Consider the following 19,953-nt stretch of genomic DNA (forward strand, 5'->3'; position numbering starts at 1 on the left):
AATCAATAATGTCCAGAACCTTCGATCCATGAAACATTAACTGCCATTATTCCTCTGAAATCATTATTCAATCCAATTGGCAAATTCCAAAAATATTAAGTTCATAACCTTTAAAACGCTCCCCGCTGGAACACTTTCACAACGTCTCAACCCACATATAAAACTTAACATGAATGTCCAGCGGTTCCGACAAACTCTCACTAAGTGCCCAATTAGATTCTAAAAATGGCAGTCAAAATACAACTAGTAGGCTCAAGATCTTAACTCAATAATTTACAAAGAAACGATCCAAAGTAAACTGTTACACACCTGATCAATATGGACATAATTAAATAAAAATTGATTCTTAATTACAATCTCTAAATGTTATAAATATCTGTACTATCACAATAAACATAATACCCGAGAGAGAGAGGGAAAAGAAATGTGTATATAAACAAGATATCCCAAATGCATGTACGCACGTAAATAACAAACTAAGATTCAATACAGTCAGATCTATATGTCGAATCATCTAGAAGGTAGTAATCAATTTGGAATAGAAAGTAGACGCACTAAGAAAACACTTTAACATACAAATTCGTTACAAAGTTTACCACGATATAACCAATAACTGTCATTCACAATTCCGCCGGACTATCTTGGAACTTGGATACGACGTATAATACAATATCTGCATATCCTAATACTCACGCAAAAATGCATCCGCGACACCACATCGCTTACACTGTAACACACTATGCAGCAATACGACGTAACTCGGCGCGTCTACAAACCTCACAAAATCTGATACACAAGCCCAGACATTACCACAACCGAATATTCTCATAAACCCTTCAGCAAATATATCGTATGCAAATGTAACAAATACCAGACAACTTCGTAATTTTGACTAGCTATTCCATAATGCATTCAATACGACCTTATATATATCGACTGAATCCGTGAAATGAAATTAACTGTAGAACATTGAATCCCTGAATGAAGTCAACAAGTCGACGTCGGATTCCTAAGTGAAATTAACTGATCGAGGTCGCAATCCTAAGTGTAGTTTACTACGGAACGTCGGATTCCTGAGTGAAAATACTGATCGAGGTCGCACTCCTAAGTGTAGCTTACTACGCAACGTCGGATTCCTGAGTGAAAATACTGATCGAGGTCGCACTCCTAAGTGTAGTTTACTACGCAACGTCGGATTCCTGAGAGTGATGGCGGATTCCTGAGTGAAGTTACTGTTGTACTGAGGGTAAAAGGGAAACTCGGTCCTCTCTCTCTCATTTGTTTCAAAATCCTAGCCGGCTAATAGGAATTTAGATAAGAATATGGAAGGGGAAAGATGGCGCTATGGACGATATGCCAGTGATGCGGGCTCTGTCGGCGAGATGGAGAACAAGGTGATCCGCTGATGCGTCGAGCTCGGCTCACTCGGTAGACACACGCCCGATCTTCCCTTCTACTCATATCCCCTACACAGAATCGTTATTCCCGTACTGCACATCGCGAGTGTCTTGACAAAATGCATGAGCTATAAGATATTTGTAAAGTCTCAAAACTTAGACATTTAATTATGGTGGAACAAAACAATCGTATGCATGTTGCCTATACTAGTAATTAAGACGCTCGTATGAAAATTATGTAACTCTCTTACGCTTATATCATAAACATACTCAGGTTTTAATTAATACCATTATAGGCTCGTTACTATTTATGTATTGTAGGCCTACTACCAAGATTACATCTGACTCGCTTCAAAAAGCGATGTTCTGAGTGAATATGTCTACTTACTTACGTTCAGAGTTTAAAGGTGGATACAGAATAAGTGAAAAGTTCTACGTTGATTTACAAGAAGTTTATTGAATTCGCGTATTCCCGCAGCAAGGCCCGTTTCTAAGCTTCTTATTTGGCTTCGTGTTTCATGAAGTTGTGTAAAATATTTCTCTTATAAAATGTATCACTGTGTTTCATAATAAACTCAGAGCATATTCGTATTTTCTTAGAAATTGAAATGTTTAAGTTAAGCTTTGCTGAAATGAGCTTTTGAAATAAATTCATCTAATTTGCAATAGAAGAAATAACGGAAATCTTTACAAAATTCTACATTTCCGTTCTTACTGAAATGAGACTTTTGGAGTTGTATATATCAGATTAACTTTCTGTGAGATGATATTAGAATACGTAAAATTGAAAAGACGAGCAATTAATACTTTCAAAATCGTTGTAGGGAATATTCCCCAATTAGTAAAGAGCTTTCTGACTATCGAAGTACATACAGACTTGATAATCACTTAGGATGTATATCGTCAATTGACTCTCTACCACATGAGGTTTGAAATTTTCGTCATTTATGTTTCTCTATAAAAAAAGTAATAAACTCCGTTTCGCGGCGACCATCAAAGCAACATGTAAATTACTAGCAGTATTGCAAAATTCATCTTTTGATCTTCAAATTGAACTGAAACATTATTTAACACAATGAGTCCATAAATCCAGTGCCAGCTGATATTAAAACTACGGATATTTAATTGCCAACGTAAAACACGTGCATGTCTTTTGAGTAGAGAGCCAGCCGACGAACATCGAGCAGTGGAGATTTTTTAATTATCCTCTTCTATTCATCGCCACTTAAGTTTTATTTCCATTCATAAAAGATTAGTCTCTTGCAGTACATATTCACACACTTAAATTTATTAATGATCAAGTTCACTCAGGAACTAAATGGAATCTCCTTTATTTTAGATAGTGAACAAAAAAATAATTACATAAGGTACTACATGTCATTCTCGGAAACCTATAATATATCACTGTATTTGCTTCTGAGGTAAAGAAAATCTGAAGATCAAATCCGGCGGAGGGTTATGGATTTAGAAAGACAAATCCATAGCACATGCTGGGTAACTCTCGGTGCTGGACCCCGAACTCATTTCACCGGCATTATCACCTTCATCTCATTCAGACGCTAAATAACCTAAATTGTTGATAAAGCGTCGTAAAATAACCTACTAAAATAAAAACAAATCCATAGCACAACTTACTCCGCGTATAAGGATCTATTTCAGTGAAGTAAAAGTAATACGTTAAAGGTGAAAAAGCTACCAGGTTTCTGTTACACTGAAGTAAAAATAATTAGGCCTATATAAAGAAAAAAACAATCTAACAGAGATAATGTTTCGCTTGGAAAAGGTAATAAGTAGGGCTAGGATTTTTATGACGTATAAATTATGAAACAATGTCCTAAAAACAATGCATTTATGACCTAAAGATCTTTGAAAAATGCCCTTAAAATGCCCTAAAAATTGATCTTACATAATTGGTTTAGTAAGAAAAGAGGTTCTGTACTACTTAATATTTAGACTAGTAATTAAATTAAATTCTAGTACCAACATTTAAGTTTATTTAATTTTACATAATTTTTTCTAAGTAAGTACACTTTAATTATTTTACCTGATGTAGTTTCCATTAGTCCACCACAAGGCCACTTTTATTCGGAATTAGCAAGTATAGAGGAGTCTATATTGAAGGGATGGTTGGACTGATCCATTACATGGGGTGTACTACGTTAAAAGGGCAATATTTGTGTAGAAAAACTATTAAAATATTATATAAAATAATTGGAATTAATAGACAAAATATGTATAGAAAATGTCAAAGGAAATAAACATTATTTTACATTAATAATGGGGATTTATGGCTAAAATTAAATGAAAATGTCTAAAAAAATGACTGAATAAAACAAAAGATGCTCTTATGACTTGAAACAGAAAAAAAATGCAAAAAAATGCCTTAAAAATATGTCTTACAACACTCAGTTTATCACATAACATGTAAATACTAATGTAGCTATGTTTCTGGCTTACTAGGAAAATCCTAGCCCTAGTAATAAGTGACAGGCAACATATTTAATTACGGTTCTATTCTATAAGCAATAAAGTACATACAGTATTATGAAACAATATGCTTATATAACGAAGATTGTGTTTCATTAAAATACAAGTAACATGGCGCCCTTCAGACTGCAAAGTGTGTTCGAAATAGTGTCCATCAGTGTCCAGGACAGTGTGAAACCGGAGGTTAGCATGATGCACGGTTACACGAAGCATCTCCATGGGTATACCCGATACTTCTCTTGATACGCTTCTCTTCAGATCTGCACATGTGCGAACGTGTCCCTGATAAACTCTGTCTTTCAGATAGCTCCACAACCAGAAACTACAGGGATTGAGATCTGGTGATCGGGGCGGCCAAGCATTTGAAAAAGATCTGCTAACAATTCGATCGTCACAAAATGTGTTGCGGACGAGAGATGTGTGGTGAAGTATGAAAACAGTTGTGTCCAACGTATATCTCTCCTGCAGGTCGGGTATCACATGCTGGCGAAGCACAGCGTAGTGACATTGGCCAGTCACGCTGCACGTTTTTGGACCTTGAGCGGCAGCCTCTTCAAAGAACACTGGATCAATGTTGAAACTGGCCGTGACGCCACATCACACAGTGACACCACAGTCTAGTACCTATATACAGTCACGGAGCTTGAGTTGTTGAGTGTACTAGGAACAATAGACTGTGCCGGTACTGTTTCGCATTGTCTGTGATGAGGCAATAGTAGCGATCCTAGTGGTTAGCTACTAATCTATGGATGCATATTTACTAATTGAGCTTCGTGACTATATATACTAGACTGTGGTGACACGTTCACTTCACTATGCAGTGTAGCTTCATGCACATTGATTGGAGACGAAGATTCCCAAGTCCACACCTGTGGAGTAACGGTTAGCGCGTCTAACCGCGAAACCAGGTGGGCCGGGTTCGATTCCCGGTCGGGGCAAGTTACCTGGTTGAGGTTTCTTCCGGGGTTTTCCCTCAACCCAATATGAGCAAATGCTGAGTAACTTTCGGTGCTGGACCCCGGACTCATTTCACCGGCATTATCACCTTCATCTCATTCAGACGCTAAATAACCTAAGCTGTTGATGAAGCGTCGTAAAATAATCTACTAAAATAAAAAAATATACATTCCCAAACTGAACAATTCTGTTTGTTCACCGCACCCGTTAGACAAAAATGTGCTTCGTCGCTCCACAGGATGTTCTAAGACCAGGTCTCGTCAACGTCAATCTTTGCAAGGAAGCGAAGAGAGAAGTCAACACGTTGTTGTGTCAGCTGCTGTGAGTCGTGAATTTCAGAATGGTTTGAAGAACCTTCCGAACAGTGGATCACCGACTGTTCAGCTGCCGTGACACAGCTCGCGCACTGCTTGACGATAGGCGGTTGCGCGCAGTATTGTCCGCCACAGCAAAAGAGATTTGTTGAACCGTCTCTTCCCGGAGTCTGATGAAAGGCCTACGGGGAGGCCCTATTTCCACACCAGCTTTGCTGAACATGATGAAGAAATTCGAAAAAAACTGGAGAGCTGGATGTCGCTCCGAAAAAAGAGGCCAGCGACCGGTTATGCCACAGATGGTTGAAGAAATTCCTATTTCCAACTACCAACCTTTCGATAAACAACGAGAAATACATGAATACTTATTACTAGACAGTGGATGCGGGATGACTTATCGTTGAATGTAGGTGCACGTTTACTATATGTTAAATTTTTTCATTCAGACCATTGGCTCAACAGATTTCAAACGTAAACAGACGACATCAACATGCTACTGTATCTCCGTACAGTCAAAAGGAAAAGAAAAATAACGTACTGTAGTAGTGTAGCACATACCTTGCAAGTTCAGTCCTCGTCATCATTGACGCAATTACCAGCGTTACAGTAAACGACGATATATTCTCGTAAGTTGTCGAAGCTGAATCGTCTTCGCCTATCGTTTAAACTGTTTTTGTATCGAGAGAATTTCTGAAGAATAATTCTAAAATAGGGATCACTCAATTTCTTTAGAGGAATATTTGTACTGAGCATCATGTTGCATGTGTCGTTTAGACCCGCACAACTAAATGATGATGATGGTTCCTCAGATTTTATTTCAACGCATTTCCTGTGCGATGTACTGTTGCAATGTTTCTCTATAGCCTTAGATGTTCTCGTTTTTATTTCAATTTTACATATATTACACACGATATTGTCTTCGTTAATACATAAAATGTGACTCTCATACTTCTTAATTGCATTTCGTATCTCTAAGCGAATTTAACGTTTTGACTTCGACATTATGAATGGATCAGCACAACATATTCAACTCGTACTAAATACTTGAGCAGGATAACACAACTTCACACATTGCGTTGCAATGTGGACCGGGGTTCCATCGTTATGTACGCTTCTGTACTCGCCAGGTACACAAAATACGGACGGCGCGGCACGTGCCATATACTCCGATACGAAACAACTTCACTTTTCCTTAAGTCATCCCGCATCCACTGTCTACTTATTACGGTGGATGTTGATATAATACCGACCAAAGAGAAGTAGATGTCCTATGCTTTTAGCGAATAAGTATGATAATGAAAGGAAAATTGAGATTGTTTGCAGACTGAAGAGGAATGAATGGCATAACAAAAACCCTTACGTACTTACTTTTTTTGCCACAAATACAAATCTATCATCGCCGGGATTTAAACTCCGATCCACTGTCGTAAACCCATATCCTGGGAACTGAATTACAATAGCGTGGTATACACAAAGTATGTGACACTCGAAACTCGTTTGTATCGCTTTATTCTTGTTTAATCTACTATAAGTTTGTTATGGAACTGTATTGGTGACTGCAAAGACGCCTTCCCCTCCTTCAGAAACTTCGCTCAGACTGCTATTGCTTTCCAGATTCTCTCCGACGTACAAAGCCTAGAAAGCACCTTGTGATCCCTAATAAGCTGCCAGCCTTGTAACTCAAAGTCGAACTTACTAATTAGTGAACAGATGAGCCGGTTTTGATAAACTACCGGCTGACCTCAATATTTCGTAGCGCCTGCCGTCGTTTCTGTGGATTGTCTTCCGCTTTAGGCATCATTCGTAGGAAGAAACAGAACACAAGCCTGCCTGTGTCATTCGAAGCTGATACCTTGCTTGGAGTGCTAATATTGATCTGTTTTGAAAATGTAGAAGTCTTTCAGTTTTTTGAAACACGATCACGACTTTAAGTATGAAATTTATGGCTATATTTCTTTTCCTCAAAAGTATGTTCAATTTTTTTAAAAGAAGCTGGTATGGTTTTTAGAGAGCTTGAGGGAATATTCATTTATTTACTTATTTATTTATTTATTTATTTATTTATTTATTTATTTATTTATTTATTTATTTACTTGATTGTTTATTTGTTTATTTTACTTATTTATTTATTTGATTGTTTTTTATTTATTTTGTTATTTATTTATTTACTTGATTATTTATTTATTTATTTATTTATTTATTTATTTATTTATTTATTTAGTCTGTTGTAGTTAAGGCCATCGGGCCTTCTCTTTCACACCACAAGAAATACAAATATAGTAATAGAAATAAAAAGAAAAATCACACTATAAACAAAGTAAAGCCACACCAAAATATACATAGGTTGCAGCCACACAAAATTTAGATGAGTGATTAAGTTTATTTATTTTAACTCCGCTTTAGGCATCATTCGTAGGAAGAAACAGAACACAAGCTCGCCAGCCTGCGTCATTCGAAGCTGATACCTTGCTTGGAGTGCTAATATTGATATGTTTTGAAAATGTAGAAGACTTTCAGTTTTTTGAAACACGATCACGACTTTAAGTATGAAATTTTGGCTATATTTATTTTCCTCAAAAGTATGTTCAATTTTTTAAAAAGAAGTTTCTATGGTTTTTAGAGAGCTTGAGGGAATATTAATTTATTTACTTATTTATTTATTTACTTGATTGTTTATTTGTTTATTTTACTTATTTATTTATTTGATTGTTTTTTATTTATTTTGTTATTTATTTATTTACTTGATTATTTATTTATTTATTTATTTAGTCTGTTGTAGTTAAGGCCATCGGGCCTTCTCTTTCACACCATAAGAAATACGAATACAGTAATAGAAATAAAAAGAAAAATCACACTATAAACAAAGTAAAGCCACACCAAAATATACATAGGTTGCAGCCACACAAAATTTAGATGAGTGATTAAGTTTATTTATTTTAACTCCGCTTTAGGCATCATTCGTAGGAAGAAACAAAACACAAGCCTGCCAACGTCATTTGAACCTGATACCTTGTTTGGAGTGCTAATATTGATCTGTTTTGAAAATGTAGAAGTCTTTCAGTTTTTTGAAACACGATCACGACTTTAAGTATGAAATTTATGGCTATATTTCTTTTCCTCAAAAGTGTGTTCAATTTTTTTAAAAGAAGTTTGTATGGTTTTTAGAGAGCTTGAGGGAATATTCATTTATTTACTTATTCATTTATTTATTTATTTATTTATTTATTTATTTATTTACTTGATTGTTTATTTTACTTATTTATTTATTTGATTGTTTTTTATTTATTTTGTTATTTATTTATTTACTTGATTATTTATTTATTTATTTAGTCTGTTGTAGTTAAGGCCATCGGGCCTTCTCTTCCACACCATAAGAAATACAAATACAGTAATAGAAATAAAAAGAAAAATCACACTATAAACAAAGTAAAGCCACACCAAAATATACATAGGTTGCAGCCACACAAAATTTAGATGAGTGATTAAGTTTATTTATTTTAACTCCGCTTTAGGCATCATTCGTAGGAAGAAACAGAACACAAGCCTGCCAACGTCATTTGAAGCTGATACCTTGTTTGGAGTGCTAATATTGATCTGTTTTGAAAATGTAGAAGTCTTTCAGTTTTTTGAAACACGATCACGACTTTAAGTATGAAATTTATGGCTATATTTCTTTTCCTCAAAAGTATGTTCAATTTTTTAAAAAGAAGTTTGTATGGTTTTTAGAGAGCTTGAGGGAATATTCATTTATTTACTTATTTATTTATTTATTTATTTATTTATTTATTTATTTATTTATTTATTTACTTGATTGTTTATTTGTTTTATTGATTTGATTGTTTTTTATTTATTTTGTTATTTATTTATTTACTTGATTATTTATTTATTTATTTATTTAGTCTGTTGTAGTTAAGACCATCGGGCCTTCTCTTTCACAGCACAAGAAATACAAATACAGTAATAGAAATAAAAAGAAAAATCACACTGTAAACAAAGTAAAACCACACCAAAATATACATAGGTTGCAGCCACACAAAATTTAGATAAGTGATTAAGTTTATTTATTTTAACTAGCTAGCTAGTGAGTAAAAATTACATTTGTAAAACAAAAATGTTTGTAGCCACTACCGTATGAGCCAGGCTCGTGTACGGTGTGGTCTTAGTCAATAATATAACATAAAATTTACAAGGAGAGTTTACTAAATACAGTAAGTAACTTAATTCAAACCAATAAATACAACACAAGAGCAAGAATAAAGAAGAAAGAGAAAAAGAGAGAAAAATACACATTTAATATAAATTGACAATCCGACGGAAGCCAGTGTTATTCAATAAAAACATGAATATAGTCGACAGAAATAAAAGGTAAAAAAATACATTTGTTAATATTATAATAATTATATCATGGATAATTTTACAAATTTCTTTTTTAAAAGCTTCAATTTAAGTATCGTAATTAATTACATCCTAACTAATTAACACAAATCAACACTTTTAGAAATACCTAAAAAGCATTAAATAAGACAAAATTTTGCAATTTAATTTTGATATTTAACATTGTGGGTATAAGGAATTTTTCTGTTAAAATTGTTTTTAAAAGTTATGCTAAATTACATTAGCACGCTATATGTAAATTTTGTAACATATTTGCATACGTACAAGATTTTAACGATGTGCAGGTTTCGAGCAGACAACGCCATTTGTTCCTAGACCAGTCCCCTCCCTACAACTTCATCTGACGGCATTCGGGGAATGCTACGGAATCATGACGGAATGGGAAGATATTGGCGGAATGATGTAGATGATTATAAAGTCTTGGTTTTTCTGAACCGACGCATGCGAGGCCTGTACACTTCGCAGCTTTAGAAACCACTCATTATCTCGTGTAATCCTGATTTGTGCGAGGCTGGTCTCGCATTTCACATGCGTCTGTTCAGAAAAACCAAGGCTTGAGAGAGAAACGAGAAAACCAGAAGAAAAAACCCTCTTCGACCTTGCCCGCCACTGGTGTCAGTATGTCTTTTTCACATGAAATATCCTAAGCCGGACATGGACTCGAAACCCGGACCGCATGCGTAACTGGTCGAAGATCTGACCACTGAGCAATCATTAGAGTGTTGTCAGATAAATATAATTAGATGTTAACCAATTAAGGAAAATCTCAACCATATCCATAAAAATAATAAAAATGGGCCTATAATTAATATTAATCAATAAAACAATATCCTCATGATAAAAAAATAACAATAAACGATAAGTGAAATACGTATACACACGTTTTATTCCTTGTGCTCAAATAAAGGAATACTTCTTTTCTTCTGTCGTGAACCATGTGCACTGTATTTTTTAGGTGCATAATGACTTCTAGTTGAGGAGCTTGAAATGAACTGACGAAGGTATTACATAGATAATAATGACTATTGAAAAATAATAAATATAATACACTTTTATGTCTGTTAAAAAGTTCGGTTAGAATGTATGGTGTTATGAGAGCCTATGTCTTGCATTTAGACAACTTATCTTATTAATCTATATGTTGTATGGAGAGTGATTAGATTTTTAATTGAAGGTGAGGATTTAAGGGCAAATTCTATAAGTCTTGGAGCTTGACATGAACTGAAGAAGGTATTACATAGATAATAATGACTATTGAAAAATAATAAATATAATACACTTTTATGTCTGTTAAAAAGTTCGGTTAGAATGTATGGTGTTATGAGAGCCTATGTCTTGCATTTAGACAACTTATCTTATTAATCTATATGTTGTATGGAGAGTGATTAGATTTTTAATTGAAGGTGAGGATTTAAGGGCAAATTCTATAAGTCTAATACATGAATAACTTAAATCTACATCCATGTCCTTGGACTATGGTTTTTTTATGAAAATCAGTGAAAATTCCCACTCCTAAAACATAGGATTATAGTGTTTATTTTTTCACTAACAACTAGACTAGACGGCATTTCGGAAGGCGGTCAGCTGCTGTATGCGCCGTAGCATTTCTGGTATGTGACGTCACAAGCTTGTACAGTAGAACCAATGGGAATCAGTCTGTAACAAGTACTTCCCGAGTTCATTTGTTTACGTGTGAGTGTTTCAATACATTGAATAAGCAAAACTAACATTTACTGCGTGTGTGTAACATAAATAATGAAAGAAGGGACTGTAAAAAGACAAGTGTTACACAAGCAGGCGCGGAAAATAGTGTTTAAGGTGTATAATTATTTTAAAAACGTTAACGAGCAGAATGCTGCCGGCCATCTTGATGCTGAGCGCAACGTTTCCAACGCGCTGGAAATGACTGCAGAAGCATGTGTTGTGGGATTGAAAACCGTGCAAAGAATATTGTTGTTAGTGAAGGAAAGAGGGTATGTTTGGTGTCATGCTTACAGTAATCAACGGCTAAGGCCATTATTGTCTTTTGATAATTTAAATTCCCCCCTGCGCTATTTGTATTGCGCGTGCGCGTGAAGTACGATGTGGCAATGTTGTACGCTGCCTTGCTATCTCTATCTGACTCTCTCGACGCAAACGCTAGCAGACTACCGCCTTCCGAATTGTCGTCGACTCTAATTTAGTAGATGGCCGCAAAAAAAAAAAAAAAAAAGCTCACAACATGCTTAATATCTCAATTTTGCATTTTTTGGGTTACGGTTATGTAAAAAAAAATCCTTCAGTAGTTTGTATATATCTGAAGTCTGATTACTGTAATATGTATACCAGTGGTTGCCAAACACCACGAAATTGTGACGTAATAGAAATGCAACCCGCACACCACTATCGCAGGGAGAGTGGTGAAGTGGGTATCTCCTCAGGTAATGCAGGGAATAACAGTGCAGAGACGGACTGTGACCAAAAAACGAAAGGAATATAATATTCTTCTACTTATTAACTATACATACTTTTTCCATGTTAATTTTTTATCCTCCTATTAATTATTTTTATATTATTAATAAAATAACATACATTTATTTTCCTATTTAACATAGAATGTACGTGTACTTTACATCAGCAGTAATTTAAAATTAAAAAGTACTAGGCTGGTCACGAAGTTGTAAATTACACTACATACTTAAAAAAAAACGTTGAAGTATTTTACTCCGATCAAAACATAGAAGCCGATATTTTTTATTGTTTATTTATGAATTAAATATTCAAATTACACTCATACTAGAAAAAAAACGTGGAAATATTTTACACCGATTAAAACATAGAAGCCAATACTTTTTATTGTTTATTTATTAATGAAATATACAAATTACACTACATACGTCGAAAAAAACGTCGAAGTATTTTACCCCGATTAAGACATAGAAGCCGTTACTTTTTATTGTTTGCGTATTATTCAAGTTACAGGTAAGGGCGTGGTAGTCTTCATAACAAGAAAAATAATGACAACGTACATTGTTCTTTTATACTTAATTTAAAATTTTACAACAAATTAAGTAACTCCTATTTTTGCCATCTGCAAAAAATAAATACTTTTCCTTCCATGCTCCTTAAAATTAAGTTTTTACCTACTGTCTGTTTTCGAAAAGACATCGAAACATATTATCCTACACACTTGTAACATTACATGCGTACGTCCGCTGCTGATAAATGTCTTTACTTATATCGAAGTGATAGCTGGAAATAGAGGGTGGAAGGTATGATGTCATGGTTACGCTTGAGTGGAGACAGGGGCATGTGTCGCGACACAGCTTTTGGCGATGTATACAATGGAGAGGGGAAAGGAACTGGCCACCCTACCCCATTATCCCCTGGCTAGTTGCCTCATAATTGGTGCTTTGTTTGTATCACTTGTGAGGTTCAGATTTGTCTTCGGAAAGTTTATTAATCAACAAATAGATTGCTACCTGTACCGAGATGGTACGTAAAACTAAATGCTTTATTACAGAGAAAAATAGTCTGAAATTATCACTGCTTACATTGGAAGCTTCTCATAATGGGAGCACAATAATAGTAATTAAATTCATTTGTTCGAAACCTATTGTTAGGTCACGTTGGAAGGCCGTGCCCCATTTAGGATAAAGTGTTTCTCATCGTCCATTATATCCAGCCGTCGCAGATAGCTTCGTTTTCGAGGGGCCCCGTTTGAAATATGGTTGCGTGACTGCCGTGGTTTCCTTTGCTGCACACAGCCCTTAAAATAGACACAGTTATCTTGCCATTACTCATTTAGCTATATATAAGCGCTCAGTTAATTAGAGCACTGTTAAACACACAAACGCTGAACACAAACCAAAGTACATGTAGTTGAAATTTAAAGCACTGTTCTAATGTCACGTGTGCAGGACTTCCAATTTGCATTCTGGAAATTCATTTCCTCGAGAGACAATGATGTCTAGTCAGCAAATAAGGCAGTAGCGTTCAGTGTAAATAATGAAGAATTCTGGCGAAGGAAACGAAACATAAGTAGATGAAGGGAGGAAGATGAAACGTATCTCTGTATGGAAAGATTTTGCTGGCTTGCAGATTGCGGTTCTACTCCTTCCACTGCCTTCGTCTAGTTTGCTCACGTCTTTCTTAACGAAGGAAGTAATGAACGCTTGAGTGCAGTCGGAGGAGCCGCTCTTCACTTACTAAAGCTGTGACCTCATTGCAGGCCAATTGCAGAATATTCAAAAGTAGAGATTTCAAGTTTCATATTTTATTTTCTTCTGTAACATATTCTTCACTCAATGTTATTGCTAAATTTACGATTCGAGACCTCTTAAATTTTTTGATGTTTGTTGGAAACTTCAAACGACTTTGTTTTCTACGTATGACAAATTTGGTTCTTCAATTTAGGGACTAAGGTCAGACTGAGATAGAAATATGCTTATTACATTTTATAAAAGTCGTACAAGAAAACTACAGGTATAGATGTAATTTATTACATCTTTGTCGTTCACCTCAACCGTTTGTCTCTCTTATGGTAAATAAAGGTTTCGAAAGAATATTCAGGCCTTACTGGCTATTATTATTCATTATTCTTTTATTATAACTTATATTACGTTACTTCCTAGTTTATTTACTTTCCTTCGTTATCGTGCTTTACGTCCCCTCTGCACATTCAGTTCTTTCTATCTGTTTTCTTCGAGTTCTTACGAATTCTTCCTTATATTTTTTCTTCTCGTTTTCCTCGTTCCCTTATTCCGCGTTATTTTCCACTCTTCTTTCTTATCGTTGTCGTTTTCCCCTTTTTCGAGCCCAACGTTCATCTCGTTCTTCCCAGTTTCTTGCTTCCTTTCGTTTTGTACTTCTCATGTTTTCGATTTTACAAATTTTCTTGTTTTGAGCATTATCTTCGTTATTTCTGTTTTATCCGTCCTTCCAGTTTTCACTTACCATCCAGTTTTCCAAGTCCTTCCAGTTCTCTCCGTCATTGCAGTTTTCTCTGTGCTTCAGGTTTTCTCTGTCCAGCCAGTTTTCCCAGTCCATCCAGTTTTCCAAATCCATCCAGTTTTCTCAGTCCTTCCAGTTTACTCCGTTCTTCCAGTTTTTTCGGGCCTTCTAGTTTGTCTTTCCAGTTTTCCAAATTCTTTCAGTTTTCTCCGACCATCCAGTTTTCCAAGTCTTTCCAATTTTCTCCGTTCATCCAGTTTTCCCAGTTCTTCCAGTTTCTCCCGTCCATTCAGTTTTTCCAGTCCTTCCCGTTTCATCCGTCCATCCAGTTTTCCTGGTCCTTCCAGTTTTCTTCGTCCATTCAGATTTCCCGGTCCTTCCAGTTTTCCAAGTCCTTTCAGTTTTCTCCGTCCTTCCAGTTTTCTCTGTCGTTCAAGTTTTCCCGGTCAATCCAGTTTCCTCCGTCCATCCAGTTTTCCCGATCCTTTCAGTTTCTTCCTCCATCCAGTTTTCCCGGTCCTTCCACTTTTCAAAGTTCTTCCAGTTTCCTCCGTTCTTCCAGTTTTCCCTGTCCATTCAGTTTTCCAAGTCCTTCAAGTTTTCTCCGTCCTTCAAGATTTCTGCGTTCTTCCATTTTTCCCCGTTCTTCTAGTATTCCCATTTCTTCGAGTTTCCTCGTTTTCCATCCTCTTATTAGGTAACTATTGCGAGTAGGATCGTGATTTTTGTCTATATCGATAGAAAATCTAATAAAGATTTATCTATTCCTGTGGCGTATTTAAATAGCGTCGTCGGTTTTTGTGTAAATTTAATTTAAATACCACTAATTTCAACCTACTAAATGATACAAAACAGATTGCAGCATTGTAGCAGAGAGGAAGGTGGGAGTTATTCACCTAGAGAGACATAAGCCTACCTGAGTTCATTGACCTCTGTCATATGTATTACAAGAAGAAAGAGGTCTGTGTTAGAGGCGAAGTTGCCAGACTGCTGAAACCTCCAACTTAATTTTCTAATTAACCGTGCATTTGATCACAAAACGTAATATAGGTTTTCTATTCATTTAAGTGTACCGGTACTCACGGTCGTAATTTTCAATTTGTAGGATTATTTCACTTCCGCTCTGTATAAAGGCTGGTTCACAATAAACCGGTAACGGAAACGACAACGAGAACGACAACGGAAAAATGTTAAAATAAATGTATTTAAATGTGAGCATTCACAATAGTTAATTCTGAATGCTCACATTTAAATGCGTTTATTTTAACATTTTTCCGTTCTCGTTCTCGTTTCCGTCCCCGGTTTATTGTGAACCAGCCTTAAAGAGACGCCATCCCGGATGGCTGAGCGATAACATCGTAAGACATAGAAACGAACGAGGATGGATCCGTTAACTATAAGAAGAATAGGTTGGGCATTCCATTTGATCATTATTATAGTAGAAGCATCACGTGGGCCATGAAGGAAAAAATGAAGCTGCGCAACCAACGAATGTATTTCGGGTGGCATCGAAGCAAACACCATAAGGAGCAATAGTGTAATTTTTTTTTACAGTTTTTCTCCAGTGGTAAGCACAAAAACGTTCCACTCCAAAGGGCTATTAAATCCGTAGCGGGATTCTTCCGGGAGAGAAACTACGCGTTGAGTTCCGTGTCGCAGATTTACGGTTAAGACTGGTTCACAATAAACCGGGAACGGAAACGACAACGAGAACGAGAATGGAAATGTTAAAATATACGTATTTAAATTGAGCATTCACAACAGTTAATTGTGAATGCCCATTCACAATAGTTAATTGTGAATGATCACATATAAATATATTTATTTTAACAATATTACAATTCTCGTTCTCGTTGTCGTTTCCGTGTCCACACCTCTGGAGTAACGGTCAGCGCGTCTGGCTGCGAAACCAGGTGGACCGGGTTCAAATCCCGGTCGGGGCAAGTTATCTGGTTGAGGTTTTTTCCGGGGTTTTCCCTCCACCCTATGCGAGCAAATTCTGGGTAACTTTCGGTGCTGGACCCCGGACTCATTTCACCAGCATTATCACCTTCATATCATTCAGACGCTAAATAACCTAGATGTTGATACAGCGTCGTAAAATAACCCAATTAAAAAAATTGTCGTTTCCGTTCCGGTTTATTGTGAATCAGCCTTTAATTATGCAGATTTAAATGCTTTAAGGTAGTCATCCTTTTTCTGGCTGTTCTGTGTGGTACATATGATCAAGTGTGCGTAATTGAACTCTCTACCTGGAGGGACAAGTCTTGAATGTGATTTTTATACTTACCCATTAGTGATGTGATGATAATCGGGCAGATCCTTTGTCTGTGCCGCTCTTGCTCGGGCCAATATCGAAAGCACTGTGCGTTTAGTGGGCGACATGGCCAGGCGGGTGCCACCCCCTGGAAGAAGAGGGCGCTTGCGACAGACCAGCTGGGTGGGTGGCCCGCTTCCAGTTCCTGTAACGTAAAGTAATTATAAAACTTACATCAATTCTGCTCATACTATCTTCAGGAAACCATAATTAAATCCAATTTATTTTGTCATTTTCACAAATAATTAAATTTCAGGAGATAAATGCCACATTCGTATGCAAACTTTCATCCACAATAAACCGGGAACAGAAACGACGAGAACGAGAACGGAAAATTTGTTAAAATATACCGGAATATATCTAAATGTGAAGCTTGCTGGAGCCCGGGAACGGGAACGTGAAAAATTTAGCTTTGCCGTTCTCGTTTCCGGTCACAACCTACTATATTCACTATGTTGTCATAATAAAGCTATTTGGACGTTTTATATTCTGTAGCCAGAAGGCCGTGACATTATTTCTTCTTCAGCCATAGTTTCTAACTAACTCAGAAATTCAGTAAAATAGCTTTCAATATATGCTACTTGTATGCAGGATTATTGACGATAATTTACCGTCCCTTACGAGCTTATTTCCAAAGACATTCCGAGCAAAAAATGTCATATAAACATGTGACCTAATCTCACTATTTTCGAAGTTACATTAATTTGAAGTTGTTAGTAAAATATCATTTTTCTTTAGTTTTAAGGGTAAAGGAATATTACAAATAAAGAATGAACTATACAAAAGTGTCATTTCTTTAAATGGTTAGTGTTCTGAAACTAAAAATGTGTTAAGTGTTTTGCATAGTGTTATTTTTCAATTTTTAACTAAAAATGACATCATTCTTACGAACTTATCAAAAAAATTGTTACAAATCATACGATTTTAGGGACTTTATTCTTTTTAGTTTCATTATGCATCCTAATATACAGTCTTAAAGAATTTACATGAGAGACATGATTTGTAACAGTTGTTGTTATAAATACGTAAGGAAATGTAATTTTGTAGTTTAAAATCGAAAAAAATTTCTGTACGGACCAACTATGGAATTCACAACACATGTTTAGCTTCAAAATACTAGCTAATTAAAGAAATGATACTCTTGAATAGTTCATTCTTTATCTGTAATATTCTTTTACCCTAAAACTCAAGAATAATGGTATTTTACAAACAATTTCAAATTAGTGTAGCCTAAAGGCTAGTTCACAATAAACCGGGAACGGAAACGACAACGAGAACGATAACGTAAATATTGTTAAAATATTTTTTTTTAAAGTGAGCGTTCACAATTAACTATTGTGAATGCTCACATTTAACTAAATTTATTTTAACATTATCTCCGTTCTCGTTCTCGTTGTCGTTTCCGTTCCCGGTTTATTGTGAACGAGCCTTAATTCTGAAAATATTAAGATTAGGACAAGTATTCGGAAATAAGCTCCGTAAGGAATGGTAGATGCTCGAGAATCACCCTGTATATGATCAAGATTACCACGTAAACTGAATTATTAAATATTCCGTGTCATAAATTATGAAGTTGGTTAACCTATGTACTCATGTAAGAACGCTATTTGTCAATTATAAACAAATAACATCAGAATGCATGATATCGACTTTAAATAACGTTATTGACATACTTATCGATATGCATAGTTGTTTCCGTTCTCGATTCATTGTGAATAAAAAAATCTTCACGTTTACTTCCTGCGCTTTCCGTTCTCGTTCTGGTTCTCTTTTCCGGTTTCTTGTGGAACAGCCTTTATTGTAATACATTTGAAAAAGAAAGCATGATGTGCCATATCTCTTAGATTTATTTCTAAGCAGGCCTACTAAATTTGATGATAAATTGAACTATATTCCTATTAAATTAATCTGAGTATTGAAACACAAGTGTCGCGACAAGGCATTGACTGAATTAATTACGGTGCGCCATGGAAACTGTGTTTATTGCTGTGTGATGTTTTCCGAAGTCCAGAATATCCTTAACATAGTAACGATTATGTTTAAAAGCGCTATCGGAATTGAATTGTCATTTACATGTAATATATAAAATAGGTGCAGTATGAAGGAACTTGGACGAAAATTTAGCAGTAAAATATATCTGATTGCATTATAATGGACGAAAGTTTGACGATTGAATTAATCTGATTGTGTTAAGCCTGAAGTTGGACAAAATCTTACCAACATAATTAATCGTATTGCCCTTTATCTCATTTGTAGTAAAATGTCACCGACTAAATTAATCAGTTTGTGTAATTTTACAACACAGACGAAAGTTTAACTATAAATGAAACTAAGTGCTATATAACGATAAAAGGATCTGACTGTTCTATATTATAGTCTTCTGACGAAAGTTTAATCATAAATGAGTCTGATTGCTGTATAATGGAACTAGGACGAAAGCTTAACGATAAAATAAATCTAACTTTGTTAAATCTGAACTTGAACAAAATGTTACGTACAAAATTAAATTAATTATTACAGCATTTTGGAATTCACAGAAATTTAATATTTAACGTTAAAATTAATCTGTGTTAAATATGAACTTGAGCAAAATCATGAAAGCAAAATGAATGTAATTATGTTAAATTTCTATTTTAAAAATATCTTAAAAAGAAAATTAATGCGATTCTGTTGAATCTGAACTTGAACAGAAATATTAACAAAATTAATCTTATTATGTTCAAGATGAACTTGAACAGAATGTTAGCCCTGCATTACTCAGGTAGGGTATGGTAAACCCCGGTGCGTATATTTCAACGAAAATCTAAGAGATGGAGCTAGTGTGTACTCTGTGCATCTGTATACTTTTCAATCACATCTAGAAGAGTTCACTTAAGAAATTGTTTAAGTGAATTAAGAATAGTATATTTAATTGCGTTTATCTAATTTTTGAAACTTGCGGAAAAATATATCAATTATTTAAAATGGGGTTTGTGAAACCCCACCTGAGCAATGGTGAGAATATTTATAACCTGAGTAACGCAGGGGTAAAAGAATAAAATAAAATAAATTTTATTATGTTAAATCTTAGGAGAGAATACAAATAAAGTCTGAAAACAACCTGTTGGCATTGGGAATAAAAATCTGAACTGTGATAGAAACTTCAAATAATATA

At 35.2% G+C, this 19,953-nt stretch overlaps 1 protein-coding gene across 1 annotated transcript in view; it reads right to left on the reverse strand.

Annotated features, from left to right (window-relative positions):
• The window catches only part of LOC138697072 (KH domain-containing, RNA-binding, signal transduction-associated protein 2-like), a 619,870-nt gene that overhangs the window by 133,919 nt on the left and 465,998 nt on the right, over positions 1-19,953 (reverse strand). The window contains exon 6 of the mRNA XM_069822668.1: positions 16,773-16,944. Coding sequence (XP_069678769.1) covers positions 16,773-16,944 — 172 coding nt within the window. The remainder of the gene's footprint in view (positions 1-16,772; positions 16,945-19,953) is intronic.

The sequence above is a fragment of the Periplaneta americana genome, chromosome 3 (assembly GCF_040183065.1).
Source record: "Periplaneta americana isolate PAMFEO1 chromosome 3, P.americana_PAMFEO1_priV1, whole genome shotgun sequence".
In the NCBI taxonomy this organism is placed as follows: domain Eukaryota; kingdom Metazoa; phylum Arthropoda; class Insecta; order Blattodea; family Blattidae; genus Periplaneta; species Periplaneta americana.